Raw genomic sequence first — 16,334 nt, 5'->3', positions numbered from 1 at the left:
ACAAGGCTTGAAAAAGGAACTCAAAAAATTCTAAAGATGAAAGTGAGAAACATGCATCGAAAGGATAAAAGAAGATAAACTAATTCCACTTCCATATGGAATATCTGCAGTCTGCAGCTTTGATCTTGGCTAAGCAGGAATGAGAAAGGGGTTTTATGATGTTTATTGAAGGTTCAACTGCATTTCTTCTCAACTATATTGATTTTTATATATGAGAAAGAAAGCTTTATTTGTATAAGAAAGGGAGAGTGAAATATATCTAACACTACACATGATAGAATAAAAGCTCTGCAGCACACATCTCATAAAGCTCTAATGCAATATGCTCCCCCTATTTAATTTGTCTTTTCTATCTATATACAGAGGAAAGAGCCATGCTGTTGAGCAAGGTTTTTCATACTGCAGTTTGGTGCAATGTTTATTGAAGCAAGCAGCAAGTGCTATTAAGTCACCTCTGGGAAACCAAACATGGGTATGGTTTGAATTATAAGCTTGCAAATTTTTTTTCCAACATCGATCTCCCTCCTGTATTAAGAGTTAACTTCATTATTAAGCAGGAATGTAAGGCTTGCATCTTATTTGCCCCAAATTGTATTAAAAGGTGAAATATTATATTTTGAAATGCTTGCCTGAATAGAAATGCGGAGTCAAAGTTGACCCTACAAATAGCTACAATGTCCCCTATCAAAAATCCACTCTATGTACTAGTAGCTTTTTCCTCTGATACTGTTTTCACCTTCATAGATTCTACTCAGATGCATATGCAGGTACCTTACTTGAAAATTAAAGCCCACCCAAACTCTGCCTTTGGAACAGCATTATTTTTCCTGAAACAAAAAACCAATCAAGTTTGGCTTTACTGCAACACTCCCCACTACTGAATATACAGTAACAATGCTCAACTTTTCAGCCACAGTTTTTTCCCCTTCATTATTTTCATCGCTTAATGAATAATTCTTTGAATTTACTGCACTTGAAATATAATCTAAGTAGAGAATTATTTTGTTCCCTTGAAAGTTAATGTAATAGAAACTACCATATCCGGACAAAATTAAGTTGTGCTTCATCTGCTCCTACTTGCAAACTGACTCAAAAGTAGAAATAAAACTTATTATTAGTTCAGCAATGAGAAACAGTAAGACAATTTTTGCAGTCATCCATAACCTGAAAGGGGTTCTTCTGACAAGCAAAACTCTTCTCTAGTTACTGGTGCATGGTTGCCCAAGAAAGCACCTTCATGTCATCTGAAGGGCTCTTTGAGAAAACCTGCTAGACACTGTGAGATTTCTGTGACCAAGAAGGAATCAATAACTTGTTATATAGGGCAAAAGAACATGTCTTTTGTGGCAAGAATTATAAGATATAGTCAAGTGAAGAAAGCACAAATATATTAGAGAGTTAAAGGAAACCTCAAGGACTCTGCAATGCACCAAACACACCAGGAAGGCAAAAGAAACAAATGGAAAATTGGGGTCTAGTAGCTGCTCTTTAACAGATATCTCAGTTTATGTATCTTGCAGTCTGTAAAAGATCATTTCTGTGTGTTTAGAAATAATCAAGAAGCACTTGTTAATGCTCATCTTTGAGAATGACACTGCACAGGTGTCAATTCATTCCCTATCTTTTTAAAGGCCTTTTAGGTTTGTAGGAGTTTGTAAAGGTTTGTAGGTGAAATGCTTTACTTCTAGATATCTTTGACCTCAATTTTACTACAGTTGTTTCCATAATTCAGCACTAACAGAGTTTGATTTAAATAAGGCTGATTATAATTAGGATAGGATATAAAAATTGGCTCTACAGTCCCACTACCTTAAGACATTTTGATGAAAAAATGGCAGGTTTGAACATCAGCTTTTATCCAAGTTTTAATGGAAAGATGGATCACCATATTTCTCAGGGTTGTCCAGAGCCTTTTCCAGTTAGGTACTGGAACCAAACAATGGAATTCCCTGCTATTCACTCAGCTGCCCATGAACTCCTATAACCACATATCAAGCCTGCCACAGTCAGCCCCAACAAAAACGTAATGCAAATCTGTTCACAATCCTCACCTCAATCCCATCAGCCTTTGATACCTGTGTGAAGAAAACACCCGCTCAAGTTGTTCTCCACCCTTAGGTTGAGAAAGGACAGGATAAACTGCTAGACAATGCATAAAGTTTGTCCCTTTTATTTCTTCCTGTCACAGACATCATCACTTGGGGAATGGAAAGTTGTTTGATTTTTTAACAATATGACTCTTAAAAGGAAAGAAATGTATGAACTCTGTCAGTATGCAATGAACTACTATCCATCAGCAAAAATTTGTTAAAATAAGTACAGCAGTTAAATATCTCAAAGGAGAAGTGGAAAGACACTGAAGCTCTTGCTCACTTTCTCATAATATATTGATGAAAAATCTGGACAACATAAGTGATATGGAATGACATCCATTGCATCTTTAATTCTTTTGTGAATAGCAGACTACACTCTCAAAGATTATCGTGAGCATCTTTTCATGATAAGAACTCGCACAAAAAGAAGCAGCATTTTTTTTCCAGGCAAGCAGTGCCAGGATAGAGCTATTCAAGATTTTACAAGTTGACTGCACTCACCTACATCACCCCGTAGGATGAAACTATGGATGTAGTCATGAGGGTCATGACACAATGAAAAAAAAATGGAGCATGAGAAATATCAGGAAGCATAAAATAACCCAGACTCCCCTCTTTAGAAGAGAAGTTTTGAAAATCTGAGTAATCTCAAGAAGATTCATTTCTATCTGGGCTGTATGTGGGATGAGAATGACAAGCATACATACTAGTTCAAATAAGACTTTAGAATCTAAAGATTTTTAGTCTCTTGGCCCCTTTGCAATCTTTTGACAAAGATTCAACCATTCATCTCTTCACACTGCTTTCCCTGATCACTAACAGTGGTATGATAAAAAGTGGAAAAAGTTTCACTAGCACTTCAAACAACTCCTGGAATCTAACCTTTGGAAATAGAATGAGAACATTTAATTCAGCACTAATGAGTGGCCTTAGCATAACAAACTGCCCCTCACTCATCCAGAAGGCATTGATTTTCCCAGTCAGCACACCTCACACACATCCAGTAAATGTGTCTCAAAATGCAACTCCAGCCCTTGGTTTCTGGAATTCTGCAAGGCAAATCCCCTGAAGGAAGCCAAAAAGCATTCATTGCAGGAAGGACAGCAGAAAGCACTTTAGAACTACTTGCAGATAATGGAAAACATTTTCAAAGCAGTTCATGTTGCTTCTCTGAGGTGTTCCAGTAAAGGAAATGAAAATTATAAGAGCCACTTGTAAACTTTAGAGTGAGATCACAAAGTAGCAAAATTGCTGCAGTGCTGCAGTACACCTGTTTCAATTAAAGCAATTATCCTAAAACAAAGGACATTGTTGCCCTCACTGTATCAGCCAACAGTGGCTGCACTTCTACTCTCAAATGCCTATTTAACTAGCATGTAACAAGAACATTTTCATCCTTTATGTACCTTCTGTTGGTAATTGCTAAATTGTATGTGAAAACAAATACTTGCTCTATCTCTATGAAATCAAGCCTCATGACTTCATCCTTCTTACTAAGCTTAGCGAGGTCTGGAGTGGGCAAAATTAGGTTCTACAGAGAGAAAAAATGTTTGTAGAAATGGCATCAGTTTTCCCTTGACCTAGTTGGTTTTCCCTGTAAAGAAAACCATTTATCTTCCCTATGGTAACAATGGGAAAACAGAACCAAAAAAATTCCTGGGGTGTCCTTCCACAGCACCAACCTGGCACAGGTAGACCAGAAAGATTCCTGACTCTCAAACATGACAAAGCTAATTTTATGCCCAAAAAGCTGTTTGTCATCAAGCAATATGGCCTTATTTCCTGGTTTAGGCCTTTCTCTCTGATCTGTCCTATGGATCCTTTCAGCTGAATATCTACTGATGGACACAGGCTCTTGCTTCTAATGAACAAGGCTAAACACAAACATGGGATATGGAGGACAGAAACCATTTCTCTAATTCAAGGTAGACCTGCTCCTCTATCAAAATTGCAAAGAGGTAAAATCTCCTGTCATTACAGTCACTTCTTGGAGAGCAAATTGCACCTTCAGTAGATTTTAGCACAAAACAATCAGGTAATTCAAAAATGATTTAGACATGAACAAATAATGAAAAGAAATATACCATAATGGCAGCACGAAGAGCTGGAGTAATATGCTACTCTTTTATGATTGCCATGGAACAAGTCCTTAAGGTCACATAAAAACCTGAACAAGTCTTTAAAGTCACAGGAAAACCTAAGGAAGCTGTATCAAGTTTGCACTACCAGATGTAACCACCACTTGAAGATTTCCCTTATAGTATAACTATGGTTTTATAAACATGTTTTTATAAACAAGTCAGAGTACTGAGGGAGGGCTTTTGAGATCCCACAAATTAGATGGTTTGATCTTTTCCTGCTTTTGCAATCCAATCATAAATCCATATTTTAATGCAACTCATTTACTTGAGCATTCATCCAGAAATTTAAGTAAATGTGATAAGCAGTTTTTGTTTGATGTATAACATGTCTGAGTTTTGAGGCTGTAAAAATAGTTGTCCTCCAGTTTGAGCTCTTTTCTTTCCTCCTTTTCTGACAAATAAATGACAGTCACTAAAAACACCCAAACACTAACAACAGAACAACCCAAGACAAATATCCCATCAGTGGTGGACAACCACTTCTTATTTGTTTTGAACTTTTTAACAGCATTCATGCTAATGTTGCACACAGAAGGAAGTAAATGAAGTAGAAAATAATTACATAAACATGCACCTTCAAAAAATGAGAAATGACAGAGCTAACAATGAGTTAAAAACCAAGCTAAATAAAAAACTCAGGAACAAATTCACTTGAAGGCTGACTTCTCTATATTACACCCATCCTTGCTTCCTCTCCACTGCCTTAAGACAGATTCTACAGACCAGCCATATAAGAAACTACTTGTATTTCTGTCCATTGGGTAAAGCAAGCAGCTTAGTTAAACAAATGCCAACCTGCCTTCACAAATTTAACCATGTATCTGCAAAACTGAATGTGATGCCCAAATGCATGCTGCAGATTTCATGAGATTCAAAAGACATTTTTCCAAGAAGAACACATCCTCAGTATAGGTTTAACACAAACAATTACCTTCCCCCCCCACCTTGCAAAACAAATTCTCAAAATTATTATTACTGGTCCTAAAATAAGAACAAATTGGAGAGTTACCTGGGTAACAATTTTGGGTCCTCCTCCAGTGAGAGACCTTGCAGAAATATTTTTGTATAACTACTACTGCTTTAGACCACAAAGATGTTTCCTGGAAATAAACCCATTCTATATGTTGAGGTTCTTACAAACAGATTTACTATACAATACATACATACCCACCCTACATTGCAGTATAGTCTCACTGTGGGGTAGAAACAGGAAAAGTAGGTCTACACAATTGGGTACACTGGAAGAAAAGTATCTCACTGGTGCTTCCACCATTTCAAGCACATTATCATCCATTTCTAGTTCAAAAAGTACAGAAAAGAAAGTGAAAACAAATCTGTCCTGAACTGGTTTTGACACCAAGATAAACCTTATCCCACTATAGTCAGAGAACCTGTGTAGTTCAAATACAGTAAAACTCAGAAGCTTGAGGTAGCCAGGCCAGGACCAAAGAATTATGAAGCTTCCTGCCTTTCACATCATCAAGTCCCTTGTTGTTCAACAAAATCTGTATAACAACATTTTGACTTTCCTCTTGAGTATTCAGAAAAAAGAAACATATAAAAATTAAACAGGCAGATGCCATCATAGGTCTATCACCATGGTCATTGTACTTGTATTTCATTAGTGTCTAATATAAGACTCCTCAGGATCCCACAGTTTAACACACTACCAAGTGCCAGCTGCTCAGCAATAACCACTTGCATATTTGGTAAAGGTATGAAAAACAATGTGCAGTTTCCATTTTCCTCCTCTGGAGCTTATTGTGCCTGTTCCACTTTCCATTTACTGCAGATTAACGTGGTAACGGCACAAACATCTCAAATGTTCCGAATCACCCCTCACGTGCACTGCCTGCAAAGGCCATAGGATCAGACCAGAGCAAGTCTAAAACAACCTCTCTACAATGTACCTTGCACAGCTCTCAGGCCTCACTGCTGTGCTCTGCACATCCTGTTTAGCAGGGAACATCACTTACCAATGTGGAAGTAGCCTTGCAGCATTAGGAAACAAAGTTCTTGGAGTGCTCCCTGCCCACACCCACTCAGCGCTAGAGCACACCAAACATGAGCATGAAGGTGAGCTCCCACTCTCTTGGGCACACTTGTGCCAAAGCAGGTGTCTCAGGAGACACCTGAGCACAGCAACTTCTACTGACTCTATAGGTGGGACAGACTGGAGAGCTATACCCTCCTGTAGTGTTTAATGCCCTTGCAGGTACCCAGCCTGGCTAATCAGGACCACAAAAAAATGAAACATTTCTTAAATTAAATTCTCATTATGATATCAAAATTCAGTGATCCAGATTTTAGCAATATACCAAGAAGAGAAATATCCACAAACAAAACAACACGCTCAAAAGTCAATTTCAAAAAATGACAGTGCTTACACCTCCTCTCATCCTTCTGATCTTTCAGTAAGAAATAAATACCTATAAAAGCAGAGGAACTTACATTTGGAAACACTCCTCTAAAGAATTCTACTACTTTGATAAAGACTTAGATCCTGAACTATCATTTATCCAGTACTGGATTGGTTTTTTGTTACACAAAAGTGAAAACTTTTTCACTTATTAAGCAAAACAGATTGTTTAGTGGAGAGCATGTATACCTGGAAATTCAAATGTTACAATGCTCATCTGTGGCATAATTGTGGTGAGAAATAAAATAGTGTAATTGACTTTCGTAATATTTTAAGTATTTTAGGTTAATGTTCAGCCCTTGATTTCTGATAAAAAGGACTAACTTTTCACAGAAGTCTCCAAAATGTTACAGCCAATGAATGAGTGTCACAGTTTGAAAGGATAGCTCTGCCTTTTAACTGTATTATTTAAGGCATGGCTGTGTTCAAAATGAATGCTACTTATTATTATACATGCCATTCAAAATGAGCATGGACTTAACAGCATGTGGGAGTACAAAAACTATGGCATACATTACATATTTACAAGCTAAGATACAGAAACATGGCTTGCCATTTCAATGAATTCTATAAGTATCTGTGTTGAAATACAGGCTGTAAGCTTGCCAATGAAACATAACTGTTTTTAAACTCTTAGAAAACCAGCTGACAATAGCTTGGCAAGAACACTAGCAGAAAATTAAAATGAAACTATCCTGAATGTACCCTTTAAGCATAAAATTCTTCTGCTTTCAACCTGCTAAATGTAGGATCTGGCCTAAACTTCCACTGAAAATACATTTTCCCCCAATTCAATCATTACAGACTATTTCATTCGAGGCCAAATTAGATTTGGCCTCCTCTGAAATAGCTAGTCTTGAACAAGGAATGGAATTGATATGGGAGAGAAACACATTTCAAAGTTTCAATAAGATTACTATGTTGCAAAACTAGAAAGCATGTATAAGAACCTTAAAGTTCTGATTTAAAACACTGGCAAAATTTCCTTTGATAGTGCACAGCAACAAGGCTTTGTTGATTAAATAGAGTTATTCTGAGACACACTAGGCTGGGGAATTAGCATTCCATGTTTAGAGGTAGGAAGTCTACAGCAACCAGAGACTCAGTGAAATATCTACAAACAGACATCTCAGGAGGGTGGAGGAAAAAAGGTATATTGAGTTTTGTGCATTTTTATTAGATTTTCCAGATACTGCAGAACATCCTTTCCAAGCAAGACTACTTCTATTATTTGATTAAATCTTTATAAAGTTTTCTCATAATATAAGCCTACCTTAAAAAAATACTGTTTAAAAGATTCAGATGAATTTGAAATGCAAAGTACCTTTAGGTACTTCAAGTAAGATTAAGCTGCCAGAGTTTACTTTCTGGACAGAGCTAGAATCATTTAGAGTCTCATAAAGATGTTGGAAGTCTATCTGGCTTACTTGAAGGCCTTGCCTTGAACCTACTACTCTACCTCAGTGTTCAGAAACTCTGGCTTGTGCAGACCCCTGTCTGTTCGAGCAGCCAAGCTGCCTGGGCTCAGCAATCAACCTGCAGCCCAAAGTCAGTGGAGACATTAAGACCCATTTCAAAGACAGTAACACACACCTTCACCCATCAAATTGTTTATAAAGGCATTAGCTTTCCTGTCAATCCCTCCTCTTCTTCTTTCTCAATTTGCCTTTTTACAAACACTAGTTATCATTAACTTAACCCTTCCTAACAACCAGGAACACTTGAAACAGCCCCTCCCGACTTTTTCACATCTGGTCCCTGCACCAGGAATGGCAAGTAAATAAAGGGAATAAAGTAGACAATGACAGTTCATATTAGTCCATGAATCACTAGAGCTCCTTGCTATGGCTACTGAGAACTGAAGCCTGCCATCCTTTTCTTCCAGCTGAGAAGTACAAACCTCCAGAGAATTAGAGACCTTGACCTGAGTATGATAGGTCCACACATGTCCAGCTGTCCTGACTGTGGTCTCTGCTGTCCTGGTTGAATGCTACAAACAGCAAAGACCAACAGCAGCATCTGTGCTAAGAGGCTTCCTGTCAAAGTCAGCCCAAATGACCTCAAGTGTTCCCTACCAGGGACTCCAGTGACCTCAAGTCAGGACAAATGATCTCGAGTAACCTGTGTGAACTCCAGCAACCCCTGATGTTCTGCCCCTTCAGCTCTTAGTGAGGAGCAGCCTGCAGCACCCCACACTACATCATTACCAGGCTAGCTAGTCAGGGATACAAAGCAGACTCTCCCACAGCTTCCCTCCCTTCATCCTCTTCTCACAGAGTAATTTCTTCAGCAGCAGAATCTGAGCAAGCCAAAAAACTCATCTGGCTCATGGCAGCCGTTCAGTTTTGCTGCACCCAGTCAGTACAGAGTCTTAAACTGGGTTAAAAAAACCCAAAAGCAATAAACATTTTTACACAAAGAAAAAGTAAAAAACAGTGTCACAGCATACATCACAGTTGAGATGGCCACAATACACAGAGTATCACCATACAATTTTAGAAGGCTTTAAGTATTCACCCACACAGAATAACACCATACCCCATCAGAAGATCTCAAGCGTCTGCCCATACAGAGTAACATTACTCAAGAAAGCCGCAAGCACCTACCCCACCCTTCTTGCTCTTCAGCCCAGCCTTTTATACCCTCATTGTCCATGCATTGCACCTGTGTGCCCTCTGTTCCCTTTGGTGATGGCTCATTGCTGTCAGTGCTGCTCACCTGCTGCTCACAGCTGCAGCCCATTGGGGATGAGGCTCAGTCACCCAATTACCACAAACTGTTTGCCTACAAAACAACTCAGTGGACACAAGCCAACTTACTGTTTATATCTCATTCTTCCTGGCCTTTACCAATCCTGTACAATGTGTTTGAAGGGAATGGGCAAAGGCAGCTATGAAAATAAAGCACACACATTCACCAATAGTGGTTGAATAAAACACACCTGTTTGTCTTTCCCACTTGCCAAAAGAACATTTGAAAAATTGTTCCCCCTTTGGCATGAAATTCATATTAGACAGAGAAGTTCCTGTGTCCATCCCTTTGGTCCTGGGGTCCCTGCACTTTATCCCGTCAGGGATTGTAAAAACTGTGCCATTATCCTTGCTGGTACCTTTACCTTTCCTTCATTCCTTCTTTCATATCTTTTATACATCTGAGATGCCTTTCTAACCAACTCCTGGAAGGGCTCACTCAGCCTCCTCTCCAGCCCCTGCTGCAGGTGGGCTCTCACCCTCCCTCAGTTTGAAGTAAACTTGAATGGAGACTATAACTCACATGAATTGTTTATTTTAATTCTCTCAGACAAAAGGCAGTTCAAAAATAATGATAAAATAGTCATTTTTCAGAGGACTTTTTGTTTCCCTCTTAAAATGCCTCTCTAAACCGAGTTTACAATGGGAACAAGTTGTTATAGGCTTGTACAAGGTGAGATACACTGGCCACCTTCTTGGGAGTTTTTATACACCAGCCCAAGCACACAATCCTGGCCAGCAGCACACAATCACAACTGAACTAAAGGAATGCTGCTGCAAACATTGCAAAAGAATTTTACTAATAAATTACCTTAGGAAAATAATTTTTTCTTGAAGGGCTTTATACTGAATACTGCATATTTACTAGTTTCCCACAGTATTTCATATTTTTAAAGGCAACCTAATCAAACTCAGAAGATATCTGGTTTCTGCTGTTAATATGGTTTTGTTCATTTAAGCAATTTATTTCTGTGGCCATGCATATTATAATTTAACAAAAAGCAAGTGCTCACGTCTTTTCAATCACAAATTTTAATAAAGCAGAGGAACACCACACTTGTGGCTTCTGATTAAAGTACTGCTTGTTTTCATTTAATGCTCACTAGCATATTAGCAATAAACTCCTTTGAAGCCTGTACTGTATTTAGCCTTTCATTTTTACAGAGGACACCGCACTGCCTAAATTAAGGCTTTTCTTTTCAATCTTCAAATGACTAAAAATTGTCCATGTTCGATTCATTCCAGGCATACTATAATTTTTTCTTTCATCTATTTAAACTGTAAATGTTTCACAAATAAATGAAAATTATGAAAAACAGAAAAGTACATTATATGTTTAGCATATATTACCTTATTTCTTAAAAGTTTAATTCATAAATGTCATTCTATTCATTGTTCTGTTTTTCCCAAAGCTTCTAGAATTTTTTATATTTTCCACTTGAAAATAAATAATACTTGCTATTACAATTGTTCCTCTAATATTAAAAACAAACAGGCAAACACCACTTTATACTGACTACAGTAAACAAACTTGAATTATTTATTCTTTATGATTTAACAATTGCCCTGTAGAGAGAACAACTAAAAAATTTAATATTTCTTTTTGGGTTTGGGTTTTGTATTTTCTTTTTAATTGGAAGCACGTATAACAATAAATAGTGAGTGCAAATATTCCTCATTACATTACAAAATATACTTCATTACATTTTTACATGAAAATACCTTGCTTTGTTTGAGAGGCACAACACATGCATGTCCCCAGTGCTGAGAAATGTGGAGGATAAAGCACATCTAGACATAAACTGAACTGTATGTTACAGGGTCTCAGTCAGGTTTGGGGACAGGGGGTTGTTTATCTTTTAGTCGGACATTATTTCTTGCAAGGAAAGTCTTTTATGCATCTCTAGAGTAGGGGATCTAGGACCAGATGTCAGCTCTTAGATCCAGCTGCTCCATTCAGATTCACCTTAACTTGGTGTCAGGGCAAAACTCTGACAACCAAGAAAGACTCCTTTCTCATGTTGGTTTCTCCAGAAAGGAAACTCAAGGATGCAGGCCTGGACAGAAGTTGTGGTACTCTCCAGCAGAAAGACTAGACACAGCCATACATTTGTTTTCAGTCATACATTTTTTTCAGCTGTGAAAACCTGCAAGATTACATAACTCACTTGAAGTGAGTTTACCAGTAGGTACAGAGAAAAAACTATGAAACTTGAGGAAGGCACTGCATTGCAGTTTCATGGTCTTACGTGAATTCTTTATTTCTTACACAGAAGCAACAGCAGTGAGCCTTAGCCACAGACTGCAGTTATTTATAAACACCTGTGTAAAGTTTCAAGTCCTTTCCATCTGTTAAGCATGTGGTCCAAATGTAAATGTGTGCTTTCCAAACTCAGCTGTACCGCTGCTTGAACAGCCTCAGTGTCAAACAAGTGTGGAACTCTTCTTACCTAACACACAAAAGCTCACAGAAAGCTTACGTACACAAAAGCTCACAGAAATGTTGAAACACAAAGTAATGATGGGGATGGTAAAACCAGTTTGCTTTAACTGTCAGGCCTGTGATAAATTATCCACTGTGGCTTCATACAAAGCCTTGCTTTTTTACAATGCAGGGAGCCAATAAACACTAAGTGAACATCAATATCATTACATGAAATAGATTCCAGTTTAAATCTTGGTATTCATGACTCCCTCCCTGTCTTCCTTCACAGTGGTTTCAAAAAAATATTTTCAATATCATTCTGAAATTATTATTTTTGTTTACATTTAATAAAACATAGGGCTCTTTTTAATCACAGTTCACATTGCTGTAGTCTGACTTTGATTTATAAAAAAGGCCAGGACAACTTTATTTCTTTAACAATAGTCAGAAATCACTGGACCTCCCTGGGGGACGTAATTAAATCAGAAACTATTGCTGCTGTTTACATTGGGGTGCTCAAACTTGTTAGAGGATATAAAACATTCTTTATTAACTACCAGCAAATAAAGGAGTATATAAACTAATCAAATCCTCAAAGACCAGCTTCAAGAGATACACAGACAGGGAAAGAGTCACACTGTGGTTTTTGAGTTCCTGGGCACAAATGTTCTTCTTTTAAGAAACTGAAATTGGTGCTTTCTTTCACCTTTATCACAACACCAGTGGTATCAGTGCTACAGTTTTTCAAATGTGGGTGATCGATTGCTTCTATGCAAACTTCAGTAACTGCTGCTTGCAACAGAATGGGAGAGGATCAGCATAAGGAACAAGGCTTGTAAGGATAAACTTTTGAATCTGAATTAGCATCCCAACACTTCCAAAGGCAAATTATTGCTTTGAGGTACTTCAGTTCTGGCTTCTTTGATATACTCAAATTACAAATACATTATTAATAATATTAATATTACTTAATAATGAACATTAATTAATAATTAATAAATAATATTGAATATTAACATTAATATTATGATGCTATTACTGAATTGCTTCAAAACTCCACCTCTAGATCTCCTGGATTTTGAATCAAATCATTGTCTGAGAACTCTTGTTTTTCCCTAAAAGTGAAGGAGCTGAAAATCATTTACTACTAAAAATTTAAGCACTCCCTAATTCTTGAGAAAAACAAAAATCAAGTATTACTTGTCTAGATTCCCTCCCAGAACACCACTTACATAAACATTGACCCAGAAACAGCTGAAGAGAAAAAAATGTCCAGTGTGTAAGTAAAGGACACCCAAGAAAAGACCTCAATGAAGATAATTACATTCCTGAGTGTGGAGAGGAGTGATGACTCCAACATGGCATAGCAATGAAGTTATCCTGTCAGTGCCTCCTGTCTCAAAGGAAGGCAGATATCATCAAAGATCATGCATTACAGATGTTTTCTCTCTACCAGCTACAGCAGCTTTAATGGAATTTGCATAAAATTCATCTAGGTTAGGGTATTTTACAGAGTCCTGACAAGTAACAAGCCTGTCTGTCCTACCAAGCATCCCAAACAGCTTTTAGATTTGAGCTTGACTATGCCTTGGGCAATCCACCTGAAGCAACCTCAGTACCTCACAGATGCTGTTCCATCAGGAGAAAACAGGCTTCTATGCACCATTATGGACAACAGACCTCTTTCTGTAAAAGAAAGGTTTGAATCTTTGCCAAACCTGCAGGAGAGAGGTTTGTGTGTGGAGGTCATAGGTGGATGAGGCTTAGGCAGAGCAATACCTGAAAAAGTGACAGAGACAAATGATGCCAGAGTGGAAGGCCAGTGCATTCTCTGCTGGCTGAGCCTACTGTTACTTGTTCCCCTGCCAATGTGTGGAACTGGCTGCAAGTAGCAGCTGGGAAAGCAGCCATCCCTCTTTGGTGTTTTTACATATTTACTCAGCAATTACTCCAGCTATTTCACATGCATAGTCAGGATTTGACTGCCTTTATTCACCAAGATCCAGACTCCAAACTACATGCCCCCAGGTCATGCACAGTGGTATCCTGTCATTGATACAGACTGATCACTGAGCCTACTTCTGTCATTATCAGAATTCTGCCCTGCTGACTGCTCACATCCTCAAACATCAGTTTGCCTAATAATTGGGATAGCATATGCAAATTTGGAAAGGCTATTAAGTGTAGTTTTGCTCATATATGCAGCTTTCTTCTTTAAAGAATCTTGCAGTACTGGATGTTGGATCTAGACAGAAAACAACCAGTACAATAACCATACCCATTTCACCACCAGCCTTAGGTAGAAAGCAAAACAGTACTGAGCTCTGATATTTTATCTACAACTAACTTCTTATAAAACAGCTGGAAAAATCATTCTGCCTTTCTTCCCTGGCGTTTTTATCTGTATAATGAGAGTAGCAGGTAAAGATGGCTTGCAAAGCTAATGTCATTACAAAGCTGCATTTAATAACTAATAACTAATGCAGTTAGTCGGATGTTATAAAATGATCCAAAATATAAAGTACTTGGTAAAAAACCTGTCTTGACATTGGAAGCAGTAATTTAAAACGATGAACCAGAACAGAAAAACAAAGCATTGAGTCACCTTTGCAGACTCAGGCTCTCAGACTTCTCTTTCTTGATTCCTCATTCAGAAAATGAGGATAAAATATTGTCCCATCTAATAAAAGAGTCACAAAAATAAGAAAATAAGCCTGAGCTCCCTGCAAGCAAGTCAGTCAAACCTCTGGTATCCTGCTACATGTCTTTCATTTCCTTTTTATTGAGTGCCCAGCTTGGCAGTCACTGGCTTGATTTACGTGTTGCTGAGCCTTGCAAAGACACATGAAGGAAATGGGAGCCATAAATAGACGGTATTTCTGTGAATAAGGGCACATGACTGGGACACAGGGACATGGAGTCACAGGTTTCTGGTTCAGATTAAGGGCTGCCTCTGATTTACATGAGGACTTCAGAAGTAATTTTAACTTTTCATCACATTTTTCCACCAGTCAATAGGATAATGTGTTCCAACACTACCAAGGAAGTAACAAAATACACACTAACAGTTTCGAGGCACCCAGATATTGCAATAAACACCAATAAAAGCATAAACAAGGAATTAATATTCCAGTGCAAAGTCTAGCACGGTTTTGCTGAACACTCCAGGCTGGATCCCATATGGAGAGCTGAGACACTGCAAGAGGATGATCAATTTTAATTAATGACACAACACATGGCTAGCCAATTCAGAGGAGGTACACATATATCGAATTAACATTGCTCATACAACTTTTATTCTTTAATTTCCCAACTTCTTGGCGCTACATCTCCTCCTCTTCAGCAAAGCTACGTCGGTACTGTGACACCATGAGAGATGCACCAGAGAGACAAGACAAGAGCTTGCACTTGAGGGCTACTCTCAAGGGCAAGGTCTCCATCCGCAGCACCGCACCGGGACACAACACCCTGTGGGACCTCCCCGCCCTCACAACCCGCCCCGCACCGACCTGCCGGGCTCATGGCTCCGCTGCCTGCGCTGTCCGGCCACCAAAGCCGCGCCCCGAGGGTTCTGTCCCGGCCCGAGGGCGCTGTCCCGGCCCGAGGGATCTGTCCCGGCCCGAGAGCGCTGTCCCGGCCCGAGGGCGCTGTCCCAGTCCTAGGGCGCTGTCCCAGTCCTAGGGCGCTGTCCCGGCCCGAGGGCGCTGTCCCGGCCCGAGGGCGCTGTCCCGGCCCGAGGGTTCTGTCCCGGCCCGAGGGCGCTGTCCCGGCCACCAAAGCCCCGGCCCGAGGGCGCTGTCCCGGCCCGAAGTTTCTGTCCCGGCCCGAAGTTTCTGTCCCGGCCGCCGGCGCCGGGACGGAAGCTCGGGCCCCTCCGCGGCTGCTGCGGCCGCGGGGCTCCGCTGCCCCCGGGCCCCACCCATATCCTCCCCTGAACCCACACACACCCTCAGCCGGCATCGCTTGGGAGCCGGGGTAAGAGCCCTCTGCTGTCGAAGTGCTCGGGGTGTGGGCAGAAAACGAGGTGGGAGTCGAGTCTTTCTGGCTGTGCCAGACTGCTGGGGTTTGGTTTTCTCTCGCACTCATCCGGTGGAGAAAAGCCGCTCGGGGATGGAAGGCACCTGGGAGGTGTCCACCAGCAATCAAGTGTTCTGGTGTGGTATGATTAGCCCCTCCATGATATTGTGCCATGTATTTATTTTTTGGAATGGTGCAGAGTAAAACAAAACCTGAAAAAAGGTCAAAACAAGCAGCCCATGAGAGACACTGCAGCTCACTGCTGCACTGGCTACCAAATTTAGGACATATCAATCAAGGTGGCATCTTCAAAGTTGAAAATAAAGGCCAGACCCACCACAAGGAGTTGGAGTTTCCCCATAAAACAGGATTACAGAAAAACTGAAAGAACCTTCTGAAATAAGTTTTCAAAGGAAGCAAACCTTTTCAAACCACTTTGTGCACAAATGTGTGCCTCTTGCCCACCCAAACTCCCATGTTCACCTTCTC

The 16,334-nt window shown here is 39.7% G+C and overlaps 1 protein-coding gene across 1 annotated transcript in view; it reads right to left on the bottom strand.

Annotated features, from left to right (window-relative positions):
• The window catches only part of BANK1 (B cell scaffold protein with ankyrin repeats 1), a 133,410-nt gene extending 118,060 nt beyond the window's left edge, over positions 1-15,350 (bottom strand). The window contains exon 1 of the mRNA XM_058024285.1: positions 15,338-15,350. Within this exon, the coding sequence (XP_057880268.1) occupies positions 15,338-15,350 (13 nt within the window). The remainder of the gene's footprint in view (positions 1-15,337) is intronic.
• Between the last annotated feature and the right edge of the window lie 984 nt (positions 15,351-16,334).

Source organism: Melospiza georgiana, chromosome 5 (genome assembly GCF_028018845.1).
Source record: "Melospiza georgiana isolate bMelGeo1 chromosome 5, bMelGeo1.pri, whole genome shotgun sequence".
In the NCBI taxonomy this organism is placed as follows: domain Eukaryota; kingdom Metazoa; phylum Chordata; class Aves; order Passeriformes; family Passerellidae; genus Melospiza; species Melospiza georgiana.
This window is presented reverse-complemented; position numbering and strand designations above follow the sequence as displayed.